At 45.4% G+C, this 14793-nt stretch overlaps 1 protein-coding gene across 18 annotated transcripts in view; it reads left to right on the forward strand.

Annotated features, from left to right (window-relative positions):
* LOC120904815 (MOB kinase activator-like 2) overlaps positions 1–14793 on the forward strand; it is a 110330-nt gene that overhangs the window by 91689 nt on the left and 3848 nt on the right. For 14 of the 18 annotated variants that reach the window (XM_040315194.1, XM_040315191.1, XM_040315206.1 and 11 more), the window contains 2 exons: positions 11082–11242; positions 13139–13235. In XM_040315194.1, the coding sequence (XP_040171128.1) occupies positions 11082–11242; positions 13139–13235 (258 nt within the window). Of the gene's footprint in view, positions 1–5400; positions 6406–11081; positions 11243–13138; positions 13236–14793 lie in introns of those variants that run through there. The other 4 variants (XM_040315203.1, XM_040315204.1, XM_040315205.1 and 1 more) reach the window with 2 other exon arrangements.

Genomic DNA, 14793 nt, shown 5'->3' on the forward strand with positions numbered 1-14793 from the left:
ACGCGCGTGTGTGTGTGTTGTTTTTTATCGTTCTTCTTCACGCAAAAGTGACCTTTAAGATGAGACTTGCGATGGCGGAAGAAGATGCCAAACGCTCAAGCTCTCGATAGGATGATTTATGATGCGATTGATGTCATCAGTTTGTTTAACCTTTTTTTCATTAACATTTACAGAGCCTAAAATATGACGTCTTGCCCTGGTCGATTGCCTCATTGGCCGGAGCGCTTTTGCATATAATTAAATCGGTTTAACCTTCACCGAGCACATAAGCAAGAAAGGCATAAGATCTTTTTGCACGCAATTCGCCTGTGCGTTCGCCAACCGTAATGAGTCATGCACACAAGTGTAATTGTGTAAAGCAAGTGACGAAATTCGGACTTGCCACGCACAAAAACGCTACCCTGAATGGGCTTTGGTCACACGAAAGAACAATTCTTAGTGGCACTCACTTAGTGTTGTGGTGCCCTCTGGTGGCATATGAGGTAGGCTTAACCTTTGAACTCGTTTTGCTTCCCATCGGACCGGACCCCCCACAGCATGTGTTGGTGTTTGCTCGCTTTTTTTAGGCGTTTTGCTCTCAAAGTCGTATGAGAAAATCTCATCATTATCTCGTTTAGGTTTAATTTACGCGACCCCAAATGGTGTATCATTTTACTCCATCTGGAATTCCAACTCACCGAGAACAAGAGCCCTATTTGATTGCTGTTTCCGATTTTTGCCGATAAATTTACCTTTTCTTTTGTGTTGGTTTTTATCCTCTCCCAATTTCCAATAATCGCACCGGAACGGAATAAAACGATAAAGATATTATCCGGGCCTTTTTTTGCGGACAGGCAAAGGACAAAGGACACAATCTGTGTGTCCTTTTCCAAAGAAAGCAACCATATTTCAAGCGTTTTGGGCTGTGAAAACTGCTGTCTTGGCAATTGTATTTTCCACCTCGTTTTGCATTTAAGAATCTCTCTCTCTGTCTCTCTCTTGAGTCTCGAATGTCTGTCGAATCTTGCGTAAAAGAAAGAATCAGTATAAGCACTCAAGCACAACCCAACAACTCGAGCTAGAAGAAAAGAACAATTCGGTAGTAGTGCTGGTTGTGATGGTGCTTATGCTCCGCTGCTGGGTCCGCGGTGTACAATAATATTAATATTTTTGCGACGAAAAACTGAGGAGGAAAAAGAGCCAAAAGTGGGCTTAAATCACGTCCAATTAGAGGGTTTTTTTTGGGAGAGGACTATAATCGCTTTTTCTTTTGTGTTGCCTGTGCCACTGATACAGCCTTGACTCGCGTTTTTCCTCCCCCCCGTGTGGCAGCGTAAACCTGTGTAAGTGTGTGTGTGGTTGGAGGAAAGTTCTTACTGTCTGCAATTTCTTTCGACTTCCTGTGTCCCCGCCCCTTCCAGCATGCCGAGAAGAGGCAAGTAAAAGATGCGCTGAAATGCGGGAACCTTGGAGCAGACGCGCTTTTACACGCTTTTCTTTTATTTTGTCCACTCCACTCCACACACGGGTTTTGCCAGCAGTCGGTCCGGAACCGTGGCGGCTGAGAATGGGTTTCCATAGAGGGAGGTGAGGAGGGAGGGCCAAAAGGTTCTTCAACCTTTGCGAGTAGGGAATAAAATTTTCTTTTTTATTATTACTGCACCTTCATCCCCCCCTCCCCCCAACTCCTCCGAAGGGTACCGTTTATTCCACCACGGGATAACGGTAGCAGTTGGAGCAGTTTTTCCTCCAGACGGTGGGAGATTATGCGTTTGCTTTCGTCGTGCTTTTGATGATGTGTGGAACGGGTTCTGTGGTCGAAAGAAAAAGAAACCCTCCCTCCCCCCCTTTTGGCTGACTTTCATGAAGCGCTCGGGCGTAATAAATCACCGGAACGGACAAATTTTCCACCATTTATTGGCTATCATTAATGCGAAAGCTTCGACTGGGGTTTGGATGTGTGTGTGTGTGTTTGTTTGTAGCTTTCCATCATATAGAACAGATAGGTAGGGTCGTTTTTATTTGCTTTTAACTGCAATCGGAAGTATTGCGGGATCGTTTTTCGTGTAGCTGAACGAATTTCTAATGAGAAAAGTACAGCTGCAAAAGCACATCATGGTGCGGTCATTCATCTCTTTTCGAAGAGTTTTCAATGTGATTTTGAAGCATGACATGTATTTATTTTCGACACGTTCTAGCACATTTCAGTGTTAACCTTTTCAAAATGGGCCGTACAAAAATGATGACGCGAATTAGTAACCGAACCAAACAACAGGCTCATTTTGGCACGCTTTCCCAACCTCTTCGAAAACAGCTGGCCTTCAGACACACACAGCAGCATATGGTTTTGGGGTGGTTGGGTGTGAATTTTCCAACAAGCAACGGCAGCATTTGTGTCCTGTGCCCCTTTCCTTCTCGCGCGCCCTCTCCCATGTACACTACTATTGTGTTGCTATTGTGAGCCAAAGTCACAAATTGTTCCGCCGTCGCGCAGGGAGCAGCAGGGAACAGGGAAGGTGGAATGGGTTTTGCCGCATGAACTTTTTCCCGTGGTCCGCCGTCGCCCTGGTAGGCATATTTCGAGCGACAGAAGAGGAGGGGAAAAAGAGGGGAGATAAAAAGCAGGCAACGGAAACGGTGGAAAAACGATAAAGCTCTATGCCGAAAGAATCCAAGGTCATTAGTGTATTTTGTCGGTTGATGGTGGTGGTAGTGGTGGTGTAGTAGTTGTGTTGTGTTCGGCGATGCGCGTTCGGTAACGATCCGTTTGCCGCTCCACCCGGCCTCAGAACATAAAACATTATTTTCCTTTGCTTTGGCATTTCTTCTTGGCACACAATGCTCTTTTCCTTCTCCTCCCATTTCGTGTCGGATTGTTCTGGAACGCAGCACAGAGTCTATATTTTTGGCCAGTAAAAAAAGCGAAGGGGAAAAAACCCCTTGTATATGTGTAAGCGTGTTGTTGTGTTTATCTGCAGTGCCAAAAAAAAAGCTTCGAATAAAACAACAAAACAAGCATAAACGAAGAAGTTGAAAAAGAGCGAGAGGAAAAACACAGTCACAATTGAAGTCCTTTCGTGACGACGACAAGAAAGCTCACTGTAGTGTTCAAGCTCACACAGCCAAAGCTTTATAGCCACACGGCAGCAGAACCACGGAGGATTAAGGGCCGGGTCTCCGGGTCGTCGATACTGCCGTCGAGAATGTTCTACTTGCTGTGCTCTCTTACACTATGTCCGTCCGCCGCCGAAAAGATGCCGTACACGTGCGCCCAAACGGTTGAAGGATAATTGATCCTGTTGATTGCCGAGGTGCCGTCAGCTGCAAATGTTTGTCTTTGGCATGCGCGTCCCCATCCCACGGCATCGTTAGTGACACCGAGCTTCACCGGCGTCTATGGGAGCTAATGAGCCGGTACTAATCTGTTGACAAAGGGAAATTTACTGCTCCATTGGGCGCGCGCGGGGGATAATTTATCACAAATTGGACAGACAGACTGATCTGAGTGAATGTCGTCTACCGCGTTCCTCAGCGACTCAATGATCTGAGCAAATATTGAACCGTCTATTAAGTAATCGTTTCGAATCTTTATGCTTTTTCGCTCATAGAAGTGTAGAAGGTTACAATTTTGCGGCTTGCAATACCCTGGGACACGATCGATAAGCGATATATAAAGCACAATGTATATTGGACAGTCATGGTCATAACAGAGCAGCATGTTTTTGTATTGAGCGCGGGGGATTTTTGTCCGATAAGCAGCGAAAGATAAGCTCTCCAGAGTTGTTTGATTACTTCCTTGCCGCAAAGCCTTCGTTCTCGAAAACCTCCTATTTGTTCCGGTCTTTGGGGCGCTAAAATAAATTCTTATAGCAATCAAACGCTCGTTTAGATTGTTGTTCAAAGTTAGACCTGCAGTGGAAGAAATCAATTCCGTATCATGAACACCACCACCAGGTCTCTGTTAGATAACATCAGCGAGACGAATGAGAGCAATCCACAGTTCAAAATCAGGGCTAAAAACTCGACCTGACCTTGTTCTTGTTTTTCACAAGTTCTCTTCTCACCACATTCGATAGTGCGCGATGGGTAATTGCACCCTCCCGCTGCATTCCGGTAGGGAAGGATATGAATTATTGAAGTGTAGGAATAGCCGTTGCTGCTCATCCCCCTCATCTGGAAGACACTCGTGGGAATTTTGTGGAAATATTTGTACCAAGGTGTCGTTTTTTTTGTTTACTAAAGCCATCAATTTCTCTACATCCAGTGGATACCACATGGCCACAAGGTTGGCTAGCGGCCAGGCGACAGCCTTCGTGGCGTGGGAATGGATCGTTTGGTCCTCCGCATCGTCCAGGCACTGGTTGGTGCACGTGCACTCCCGGGTGGGTTGGCCTTATTTTGCTGCAAATACCACGATGACCGCGTGTCACAGCTGGCACGGTTCTTGGAATGTGCTAATGTCAGCACAACGATAAAAAAGGCGGTGAAGCAACTCTCTTTATCTTGCCATCTGCATATGGGTAGAGGTTGTAGTTAATCTGGAATTCCTGATGTTCTTTTTGTAGTTGCAAAAGGTGTGATGTTTTTCTTTAGGAGTTCCTTTGAATTTAGTAGTTTGCCAATAATATTGACGCAAAATAAGCCTAATCTTAACATGCTGTTTGTTCAGGTTCAATTTGGAGCAATATTGGGAAGTTTTGTGTTTGCACAAGACCTGTAAACAACTTGTCTTTGTCGCCCCTTGACGCCTGGTAGCGCACCCAGTTTCTGTTTGCGCTTTGAATCACGCATATGCTTCGGTGGCTCTTATCGACACTGGCCTCCAGTGTAAACATACGGATGTGGCTTTACGAAATCGCGCAGAAAATGTCATCGGCTTTTGGCTCTGATAAACCCTTTCGTGAGCCACTGTTATCCCCCCCCCAGGTTTGCTGATAACGGCGGCAGGGTTGGGGATCCTCCAGAAGTCGCGCAATCTAAATTCCCTTTCTAGTCGATCGCTTCTAACATCCCCACCGCCCCCCCCCCCCTTCAAAAGATAAGCGTACCTCAGGTGAGGTGGTTTTTGCGATGTCCGTGTATCTCTCCTGAGGTAGTGTGGTCGAGTCACCTGATCCGGACATGGTAGGAGGAGTGGTAGGTTCAATTAAAGGATCGAAACGACTCGTGAGCCAAGCAAAGGCACACCAATACCAAAACAACATCAATGTTTCCTTCCCGACTCGTTCGGGGGTTTGGATTGGGGCCGGGATACATCCGGCGCGCTGGGTGCGCCGAGATTCTCCCTCCCGTTGGTGCCCTGTGTCGATGCTTATCGCAACGTGACAGGGCAACATTCGCGCAACAGCCGCGACAAACACAGCTGTGCGATAGGTGTGCGCGAGCGCTCGCCAGAACAGATTGGGGTCTCGCGCGCCCATCACTCCGTTATCAGTTGACGGTTTGATACCGTGAGTGAAGGATCCACAGAGTGGAACATCTCTCCTGACACGCGAAAATTGTTTAATTTTGTCTAGAAAGCGAGGAAGGGAGAGAACAATAAGGATCCTGTTTAGTGAGGCTTGATTTGTTGATCTTTGTCGTGATTGAGGTGTCGTTCTGTACAGAAGATTTCCTACGGGAAGCAGAATTGCATTGCGTGCGTGCACACATGTTGAGTGGTGAGGTGACCATCGAAAGCTAATGCGCAAAGGTGACCATGCCGTTGCTTGTGCACGGTTGATTTGTTTGTTCCGGTAGGAAGTAGCGAGCAGTATAGCAGTATGATCCATCCGATGTGGACGCAGCGCCCGTTCCATTTCTTCCACTGCGAGTGCATTCTACGCCGGACGTCATCGGCGTTCAAGTCGTCCAGGCGGCGCAAGTACATTCAGCGATAACATCGCAAAACGGGTTGGGCCCGTGTTGATACCGTGCTGTGAATTATTAAAAGTGAAGTAACACCAAAAAAGCGAAAGATAGAGAGAGATAGAGCGAGAAGAAGAAAAAAAAACAACAACAAATCAGTGCTCTTAAACTTAGGCCTTATTGAGGCCTTATTACGCGGTATTCCCCCCTCACGTCATCTGTGATATAAAAAAAACTCCCCCGTGCCGTGGTAGTATTTTCCGTAAACGGTTCCTAGATACTACAACTGCTACTCGTCCTTCTCGAGACAACGGTTTCGGTCACATCTAGTCCCCCGGCGCACGGATCGAAACGCAATCAGTTTCGGTCGTCGTCGCCCGAATACCCGAAAAGCGGTGCGGCCCAAATGAAAAGTGTGTACGAGCGTGCGTCACCATCCAAGCTGGGCCTGATCGAGTGTATACTGTACCTGCGGAAGCCTATGTGGCAGGTGGGCATCGTACCGGCAAAGCTGACTGACGCACTCGGGTCGCTCGTGCGCTATGCTCAGGAATCTCTCAACATCTTCTTCTGTCCGACGTAAGTGATGTGGAAGTGGAGGGGTCATTCGGGTAATACGGGTTTTATACAGCAATTATTACTTTGGATGACATTTCCTACATAAAGAATTAGTTATGAGAATCATCATAACTCACCAGCGTTAATCTGAAACGAATGAGTTAGAAAGTTTAAGAAATAACACGCCCGATGCTAAGAGTCATGGAAAATTATTGTGAGTGAATTATGCCGAAGAGTTATATCACTTATCTAGAATATACTCTCAAATGGTTTGGATTACTGTGAGTGAGTTGTAAATCTCAGGGAGTAAAAGTCAAATTATTCATTGTAAAAAATATTTGATTCACAAGCGATTTAATTAACTGGAAGTGAGTTACTAGTCACCGCAAACAAACAAATTAAACCAATCATCGTATTTCATTCACTAAATAGTTATTCCAATTCACTTTTAGTGTAGAAAGTGAGTTATTTGAATCATATGAATCATGTTGGATTTGAATCACGAACGATTTGACTTACTATGAGTGAAAAGGGGAGGTATTTTGATGTGTGGAGTGTAAGAATAATAAATTTTCTAATTTAAAATATTTTCTCTTTGAGAATAAATTTTTAGAAGAGCTATTGAACTCGCAAATGTCTTAATGAGTTACTACTGATAGCTAAGAATTTAGCCAATCATCGTTTTCGTATTACACTCGGAAGAGTTATGATATCATTAGTTGTGAGCGAGTTGCAGAGAGTAAAAATCACTGCTCAAGTTATAGTTCTTGGAAGAATTTTTCTGCTCAACATTTAATTGACTCATTGTGAGTGAGTAACTAATAGGCACAGAGCGCCGTTGATTCAATCTTGTAAAGAGTTATTTCACTCACTCTGAGTGAAGAAAGTGATTTATGAAGGATTTTCTTAGCTCACTAATGCACTAATGCACTCTACCTGAGTTGCTGCTTGCCATCAAGAGCAAAAACGTTATTAAACCTCTTCGTGATGAATTAATTCAAGTTATTAAAGAAGAACATTTCACCGAATAATCTCAATCTGACTCAGTATGTGCACATCACTATGCAAAACTCGTGTGAACCTTATGGCGCATGTTGGGCTCTTGCTTCCCATTTTTACGTTTAATATCCAACAAGAGCACCTAGGAATATTGGGACCGTACCAATTCCTTCTTTAGGGGTCGTTCGTTTCATTAAAATATTGTAATTAAAATTGCTGATCTCAGTTGTCAGCTGTGGCGGTTCCCCATACTCTTATTCGACAAAGGTAGAACAACGGAACGTCAACGACATCTTAATTGCTGGTCACAAACCTGGGAGGGGTGGGAGAGTAAAATTGTAACACACTTTTAGTACACCTCCATTTGAACACTGCCAGAAGAGAAAAGCACAGGAAGTTTAATGCCAATAACCGGTATGAAATAAACCGTACGGATCCTGCGGTCATGTGGTCTGGTATCTACTTGTCGAAATCGGCACTTCCCAACCCGCAGGGCAATAATTAACCACCGTGTGGCTAAGAATGGTAATAAAACTGGGGAGGGGAAATCATCATAAAGCGGGAAGGGAGTGCATAAAAGGAAGCAACAAAAAACACAGTTGGCAACAGTGTGGTGTGGATCTACATTTTGCGCGGGGCCAACACGATATTGACATTTAAAGGAAAATGCTGCCACCATCAATGACCATGAACTTGAAGAGTCCGGTCCTGCCGAGTTTGTAAAGTAAACTTGCCTTCTGCACTTTAAATACATCTTCTGTAATGTCTGCGATTCAGGTTCCGATGCTCCATGTCGTCGGCCCTGTTTTCGTATCTCCTACGCGAGACCGGAGGTTGGAGCACGTGAGTGCTCTGCGGTTTTACTACGCAAACAATCCTTCTACACCTTCTTCGCCTGGAAGAAGTTGTTATTTACAGCGGTGACCGTAAAAGATCATTATTTGTCAGTGCGTACGCATTGCGCATAGGAAAGAGGGAAAGAGAGAGAGAGAGCGAATCTCTGAAATATGGACGACGACGTGCCCACGACGCACTTCCTTAATCAATTGAGAAGAGCTTCTTGTTTGTCTTTATTATTGCCCCTTCCGCGGCGACTGCTCATCATCATCATCAGTGGCTACAGCGTCATCAAAACAATCACAAAACTGGGAAGACGAGAAGCGGTAGGCGAGGAGGAACACCGGAGAAAATGAACTAATATTTTTTCGCATTTTGCGCTGTTGTTTACACTAGCTGATGATGATGATGACGATGATGGAGGCCGAGTGCTGCTGTGTCGGATGACTTTCACGCGAGGGATCGTACGATCGTCTCAAACGGGTGTCTCAAAACCTCACACTCCCCCCATTCTCTTTCCCTTCCAAAGACATTAGATCACTTAGACTCAATTGACCTCTGGGGGGAAACCGTGTGTTGTGATGTGTCGTGGTTTACTTGGTCACCTCGCGCGCTCATAACCATGATGATGATACGCGTGAGTAAATACGCAAGACACGGAACCGGTGCGCGGAGCGATAAAGACCAAGTAGCACCAGCAGCAGCAGCAGCAGCAGCAGCAGTAGTACGCCAGTATCACGCCAGCTATTACGTGCCGTTATAATTTGGCGTGTTTTTGTGCGCGATGGTGTAGTATGTTATGCCATGCCCGTGTTTTTCTCCCTCTCCAACACGGACACACACACACATACAAGCATTGATGAATGATGTGATTAAGTAGTGAGCGAAGAGAGATAGAAAGGGGGAGTGATGTACACACCCACGCAAACTATTTTGGCGTACTTCCATTCCACCTTTTTTCCTACACACTACGAAGGGAAGTATCACCTGATATCTAAAGTAAAGGGGAGATATTAGAAGCATAGAGCGGGCACTCTGTTTTATGAGTGTGGTATGTATCCCCACGTGTTGTTTTGAGGCGAACTGGCGTGTTGTTTGATGATCATCACATCCATCTCACACACACACTGCGTACATTGCGGTGATACCGTTTTACCGTACCACCCGCTGTGTTTCCGGTCAAAGTGTTGTAGCGCATAATGGTGGGGATCTCTCTCCCTCTCTCCCTCTCTCTCTCTACCACGATGGTGGCGATGGTGTAACTAATTGAAAGGAGGTAGTGTGCGCCTTTGATGGGCGGCCATTAGCGCGATGATGCGCGAGATGTCCTAGTTTTTTTTATCGTTCCTTTTTTACTTCTTTCACTTCCATGTTAATATGGGGAAGGTGTCATGAGCAAAAAAAGATCGCTGCATCATTAATACCTTTATGTAATTTGATTTCAGCACGAAAAACTCTCATAAATTGTAAAAATCCGGTTCGAAGGACCAAAAGAGGGCACACCACGTGACAAGAACCACGTGGCTCACAACGCTCAAGTGGGGTGAAGGGAGTATTGCTGCTTGTCATGATGATGTATTTAAATTTTTTAATTAAAAAGATACACATACACAGACACACTGGTTAAGTGCCTCGTGACACCACTTCCTAACTGAGGGGGAGCAGTGTTCGCGATAGAAAACCTTTATCAGTTGATTTGACCAACGCTCGGTCGCTTTTTTATGCTTGTTATCGAACCGGGAAGAGTCTCGTGATAATGTTTAGGTCTACACTTCTCTTTTTTTCTACTGCTTTGTCTTCGTGTTTTTGTGCCTTTCGGATATGAAAATGGCAACCCAGATGTGTGCGGTTAAATCACAAACAACCGCCCTTTTATGATTATTTTCGTCGTGCGTAAAATGAATCTGATGTAAAATGTGTGGTGTGAATTAAAATTCAACCGCCGTTGCTCCTTTCCCATCGGTCTTTGGCCTATGAAACACCGCAGTCCTCCGTCGTTTCGGTTCGGTTGGCAAAGATGACCCAAATATGCTGTGCTGGTGCTCGGGGTCGGGAAAACATCTGGTTCGCACGAGCCGCCAAAAAGGCAAAGAAAAGTTGGATCTCGACTAGATCAAAGAACTTGATCGTAGCATGAGAGAAAGAGAGACATAGAAAGAGTTAGCGTATGGAGGAAGTTGCAACCAAGATAAGCGGTAGGGGATATAAAACAAAAAGAAGTGGAACATATTCACAGTTCATTACCTTTCCTCATCTATTGCCGCTAGTTCCGTAACCGTTGGATAAGGTTCTTGATCTACGCATCCGCTTCATGCACGATCGGCAAGAGAAGACGATAAGTTACGATCGCTTCAACAGACACACATAACCAATCCCTCACACCAAAACACCCTCCCCTTCTTATGCTCTTCATGGTCTTGCACGTTGCATCAGCCACCCGGGAAGCAATGCATTTCGAAACGGAGGCGTCTAATCAAAATCAAATTCCCATTTCTCACGACTTTCCATTTCTCAAACTTCCGAGTGTGTGCGCGTCTCAAGAACCTCATAATTAAGCAACAAAAACTGGCTACCAAAAGGGGAGGAGGTTGATGTGTATGGAATTAATGGTGTAATCTTAAATGGGAGGGTATGTGTGCGTTATTTGGCATCTCCCATGATGCAACGCAATGAAATGAACGGTTTCGTTCTTTGCAGTGTCGCACTCAATCTACGACGGTTTGAAATGTTAATCAAAGCAACCGGCGGCGGCTGCGTCTCCGTGTGTTTTTGTCGTGTGACAGATGTCATGCGGCTTTTTAGGTGAAGCAGTAAAGAGGCATAATTTTAATGGTTTTTATTTCGTTTTTTTCTCTTTACAGAAAAGCCCGACGCAAGGAACGAGACGGAGATTCGAATCAGGGCGACACAAAGCTTTACCTCGAGGAAGGGCTGCTAGAGCGGAAGCTACCGGATGCGGACCTGCGATTACTAGTGGATCTACCGGCCGGCTTGGACTACAACGAATGGCTAGCATCGCACAGTAAGTATACATGAGGGACATCTAGACATCTCTTAGTCATGCAGCAGCAATCTCCTGAAGTAACACAAAGTTTGAAAGCGCCCTCGTCAGTATCATCTCCCCTATTTTATTAGCTCATCATGTCATCATCAGAAGCAGACAACGACCCGTACAAACCCAATAACACCTCGGCTAAACGAAAGCTTTTACCGGGAGATCATCATCATTTTTAAAAGTTTGCCATTTGGCACAAGCGAACCGTTTTCTCGATATGGATATTGCCTAACTAGAACTATACAAAAAAAAAGAGCGATGCCCACCCTTGTCGGGATGAGCATTAATCATACACCATAACACTATACACTCTTTCTACCCACGTCAGGTCAACACACAATCGCCAGACGCGGTGTCGCCCACCTCTCAAATGTTATACATGGCCGATGATGATGATGCCGTTGACACTGTTCTGTCTATCTTCTTCCAAAAAAGTCCCATTCTCCTCTTCCTCATCCATGATGAGATGCGCAAACTGTTGTGACATCCAGCGGTGTCATCTTTCACTCTCCTTTTTGTACACTTTTCGATTAGACGGCTGGGGGGTTTTGCTGGTTTTGTTGTGTGTGCCTTTTTTGTTGTATCTTTTAAGTCTCTCACTGAGCGAGTAGCGCCCGAGATAATGTGATTCATCGGTTAGATGTTCCAAGCGATGTCTTGGGGACCTAATATTGCGCATACAGGGCAGAGGGGAAGCCCGCCACCACTAGTGGCTTGTCAACCGTTTGATTCTGTCACATCGGTTTTGGGGTATCTTTGTTGCCCTCTTTTACCGGCGCTTGATTGACAGTTGTACGCGCTTCAGGAATGGTCTAGATGCGCGCCTACTACAGGTCGTAGGTACGCGAGAATCGTTGTACTTCAGCAAATAAGACGAGGCCATCGTCGCCTATTGGTGGGGGCTCATTCTGTTTCAAATCTAATCATCAAACGAGAATGCATCCGATAAAGCTTCGTGCGATAATTCCAGCTGTGTGTGTGTGGAACAGCTGCAATAATAACCTCATAATACTCTCTTGGAGTGCTGAGCATTCGCGATTCGCGCTGAGGGAACTCCATTGTCTCCGGGGGCTCGATTGTCATCAATCACAAGTGGGTGTTCCGGTTGTTTTTTGTTTCTATCACCGTCTGGTAAGACGCTGTGCATCTAGAGAGTTCGCGTCTTTGTGTGTGTGTGAGTGTTTCATACATCGTACAGACTCCTTTTTTTGCTCAAAAACTCCAATGTCTGTCCAAAAAGTGTACATTCTTTGTGTTTCTTCTGCGGCTTTTTTAACCCAGACAGCTGATTTCAAATGTCAAATGTCTGAAAAGTATCTTGAATCGCTCTCTCGTTTCGGCTTGATTCTTTTTCTGTGTGAAGGATATATCCTACTCTTTACTGTTCGGACAAACCTGTCAGATTCAACGAGACCTGTCTGCCGTCTTCTCCTCTCCGTCCGATGTTGGTTCGATGCCAAACGAAAACCGCTCGTGTAAAGCAAAAACAAATGCCTGAAACACACTGCTTACACACAGACAAAAAAGAGCCGAAAGTTTGGTTTTTGGTGGCCGGTTCCTGAGCCATGAGCCGCCCCGTTTCGAACTCGTTTTCTCTCTGATATGATAAATGATGGCGAAGGTCGTCGCGTTCGTTTTTTTTTTGCAATTTTGTATGCTATGCAAATGCTGCCGAAACAGCAACCACCATTATATCAGCGAAATATGTTTGCTTTTTTTCTAGTTAGGTGTTTTATTCTTTCTTGTTGTACACTTCTAGCCCACACTTCTTTGTATCGTAAGCAAGTAACCCAGCCAGACACACTAATCAGCACGTTATAATCATATTTTCCCTTTTTTCTCTCTGTCTCTTTCCTCTTCTAGCTCTTGCGCTGTTCGAGCACGTCAACCTCGTGTACGGTACCATCAGTGAATTCTGCACTACATCCGGCTGTCCAGACATGACCGGCCCAGGAACTAGGTGAGTGTGTGTATATGTGTGTGGTCGAAGCCGCCACTGTAATGATCATTGCACGCACACTGTAACGCTTGCGATGGGACCCTCAAAGGGTAGTCTGAAAGTTGTGGAGAAAAGCGCATTGAACGGGGGGGGGGGGGGGTGGTTGCTGAGGAAACTTTCTTCACAACCACCCGAATGTGACGTGCAGCCGCTTGGGTCACGTTTCTCAACCTGAGCCCTGTTTGATGTTCCATCATTATTACGAAGTCAGTGCACGATCGGGCGATGAAACCGACACGACCCCGTTGTCGTTGTCGTCGTCGGCACAGCACACGTGCACTCAGCTCCCTAGAACTGTGTCTGCATTTTGAGCTGTCCCGGTCGGGGCTCCAGTTCAAATGGATTTATCACGATATATATATGATCGATCGATCGGGGTTTTCATGTGTGTCGCCAAAAGTGTCTGCACGGTCTGTGAAGGTCCAAATGAACCCCTCGCTCTTGTTTGACGGACTGCTTTAATGCTGGCTTTAATGGTCTTTTCGAACCTCAATATTGTAATTTATTTGTGCACGAAGCAGCAGTGGCCGGAACGTTCTGAAATAATAAATCACACGCTTGCCAGCAGTTCAAGCTTTCTTCCTTCGCGCGAATCAAACCATGCAACGACAAATAAACAGTGGACGAAATCACGCGCACTGACGGTCTTTTTGCGTTAATTTATTTTACGATTTTACGACTAGAAATGAAAATAAATTAAAGGAGAAGGGGAAGGCACTCTCACGTGAAAAGACAGTGAAAGCAAACGCGCTCGAACCCCGTGTGCCGCACTAGCAAACTTTGAAGAAAGTTCTTTGGAATTACTTGAAACGGAGTGCACCCCTTGACCACACAATAGATTGAAGTTTTTATATCCATTCTCTCACTCGCTTATCATAATTTTGTATGCACAAGAAGTATCGGCCCTCTTAATAGTTGTGAGATTTGACCCCTTTTAAACTCCTCTCTGTATCGCCGAAACATGAGGCACGATACGAATCTCTCACAAATGATAAAGCAAACCGGGGGGAATCGAAGACGATCGACCCATCGTAGACGCTTTGCGCTGTCGCTTCTTTGATCACCGCGCCCGACCCACAGGAGGAAGAACTATTCCTAGCTTTCGGGGCCCTCTCTCTCTCTTTGTGTTCCAAAATTCGACCACCCATGGCGATTCTAAAAAGAAGAAGGAACACGCTACGTTTGTAAGGTGCTTTGAAGTGCGAGTGCTGTGTGCGCGGTCTTGCTTGTAAGGAATGACGGCGCACATTCCTTGTGATCGCTGCACACTCATAGTGTACGTGGTTCTTCTATTACCTCATCGATCGATCGAAGCATGATGTTGGCCTTAGCTCTTGCGTATATATATATTTTTCTTTTTCTGCCGGTGTTTTATTTTTCCTAATCAAACATTAAGGGTCATATTTTGATTTTCATGCCACACGATGAATCATTGATCGCGTACGCACATCTTCCGTGTCATTACCGGCTTGACCGGCAAAAAAGACTGCTTTACCACATCCACTTTTCATCTACTAAG

Source organism: Anopheles arabiensis, chromosome 3, assembly GCF_016920715.1.
Source record: "Anopheles arabiensis isolate DONGOLA chromosome 3, AaraD3, whole genome shotgun sequence".
NCBI lineage: Eukaryota > Metazoa > Arthropoda > Insecta > Diptera > Culicidae > Anopheles > Anopheles arabiensis.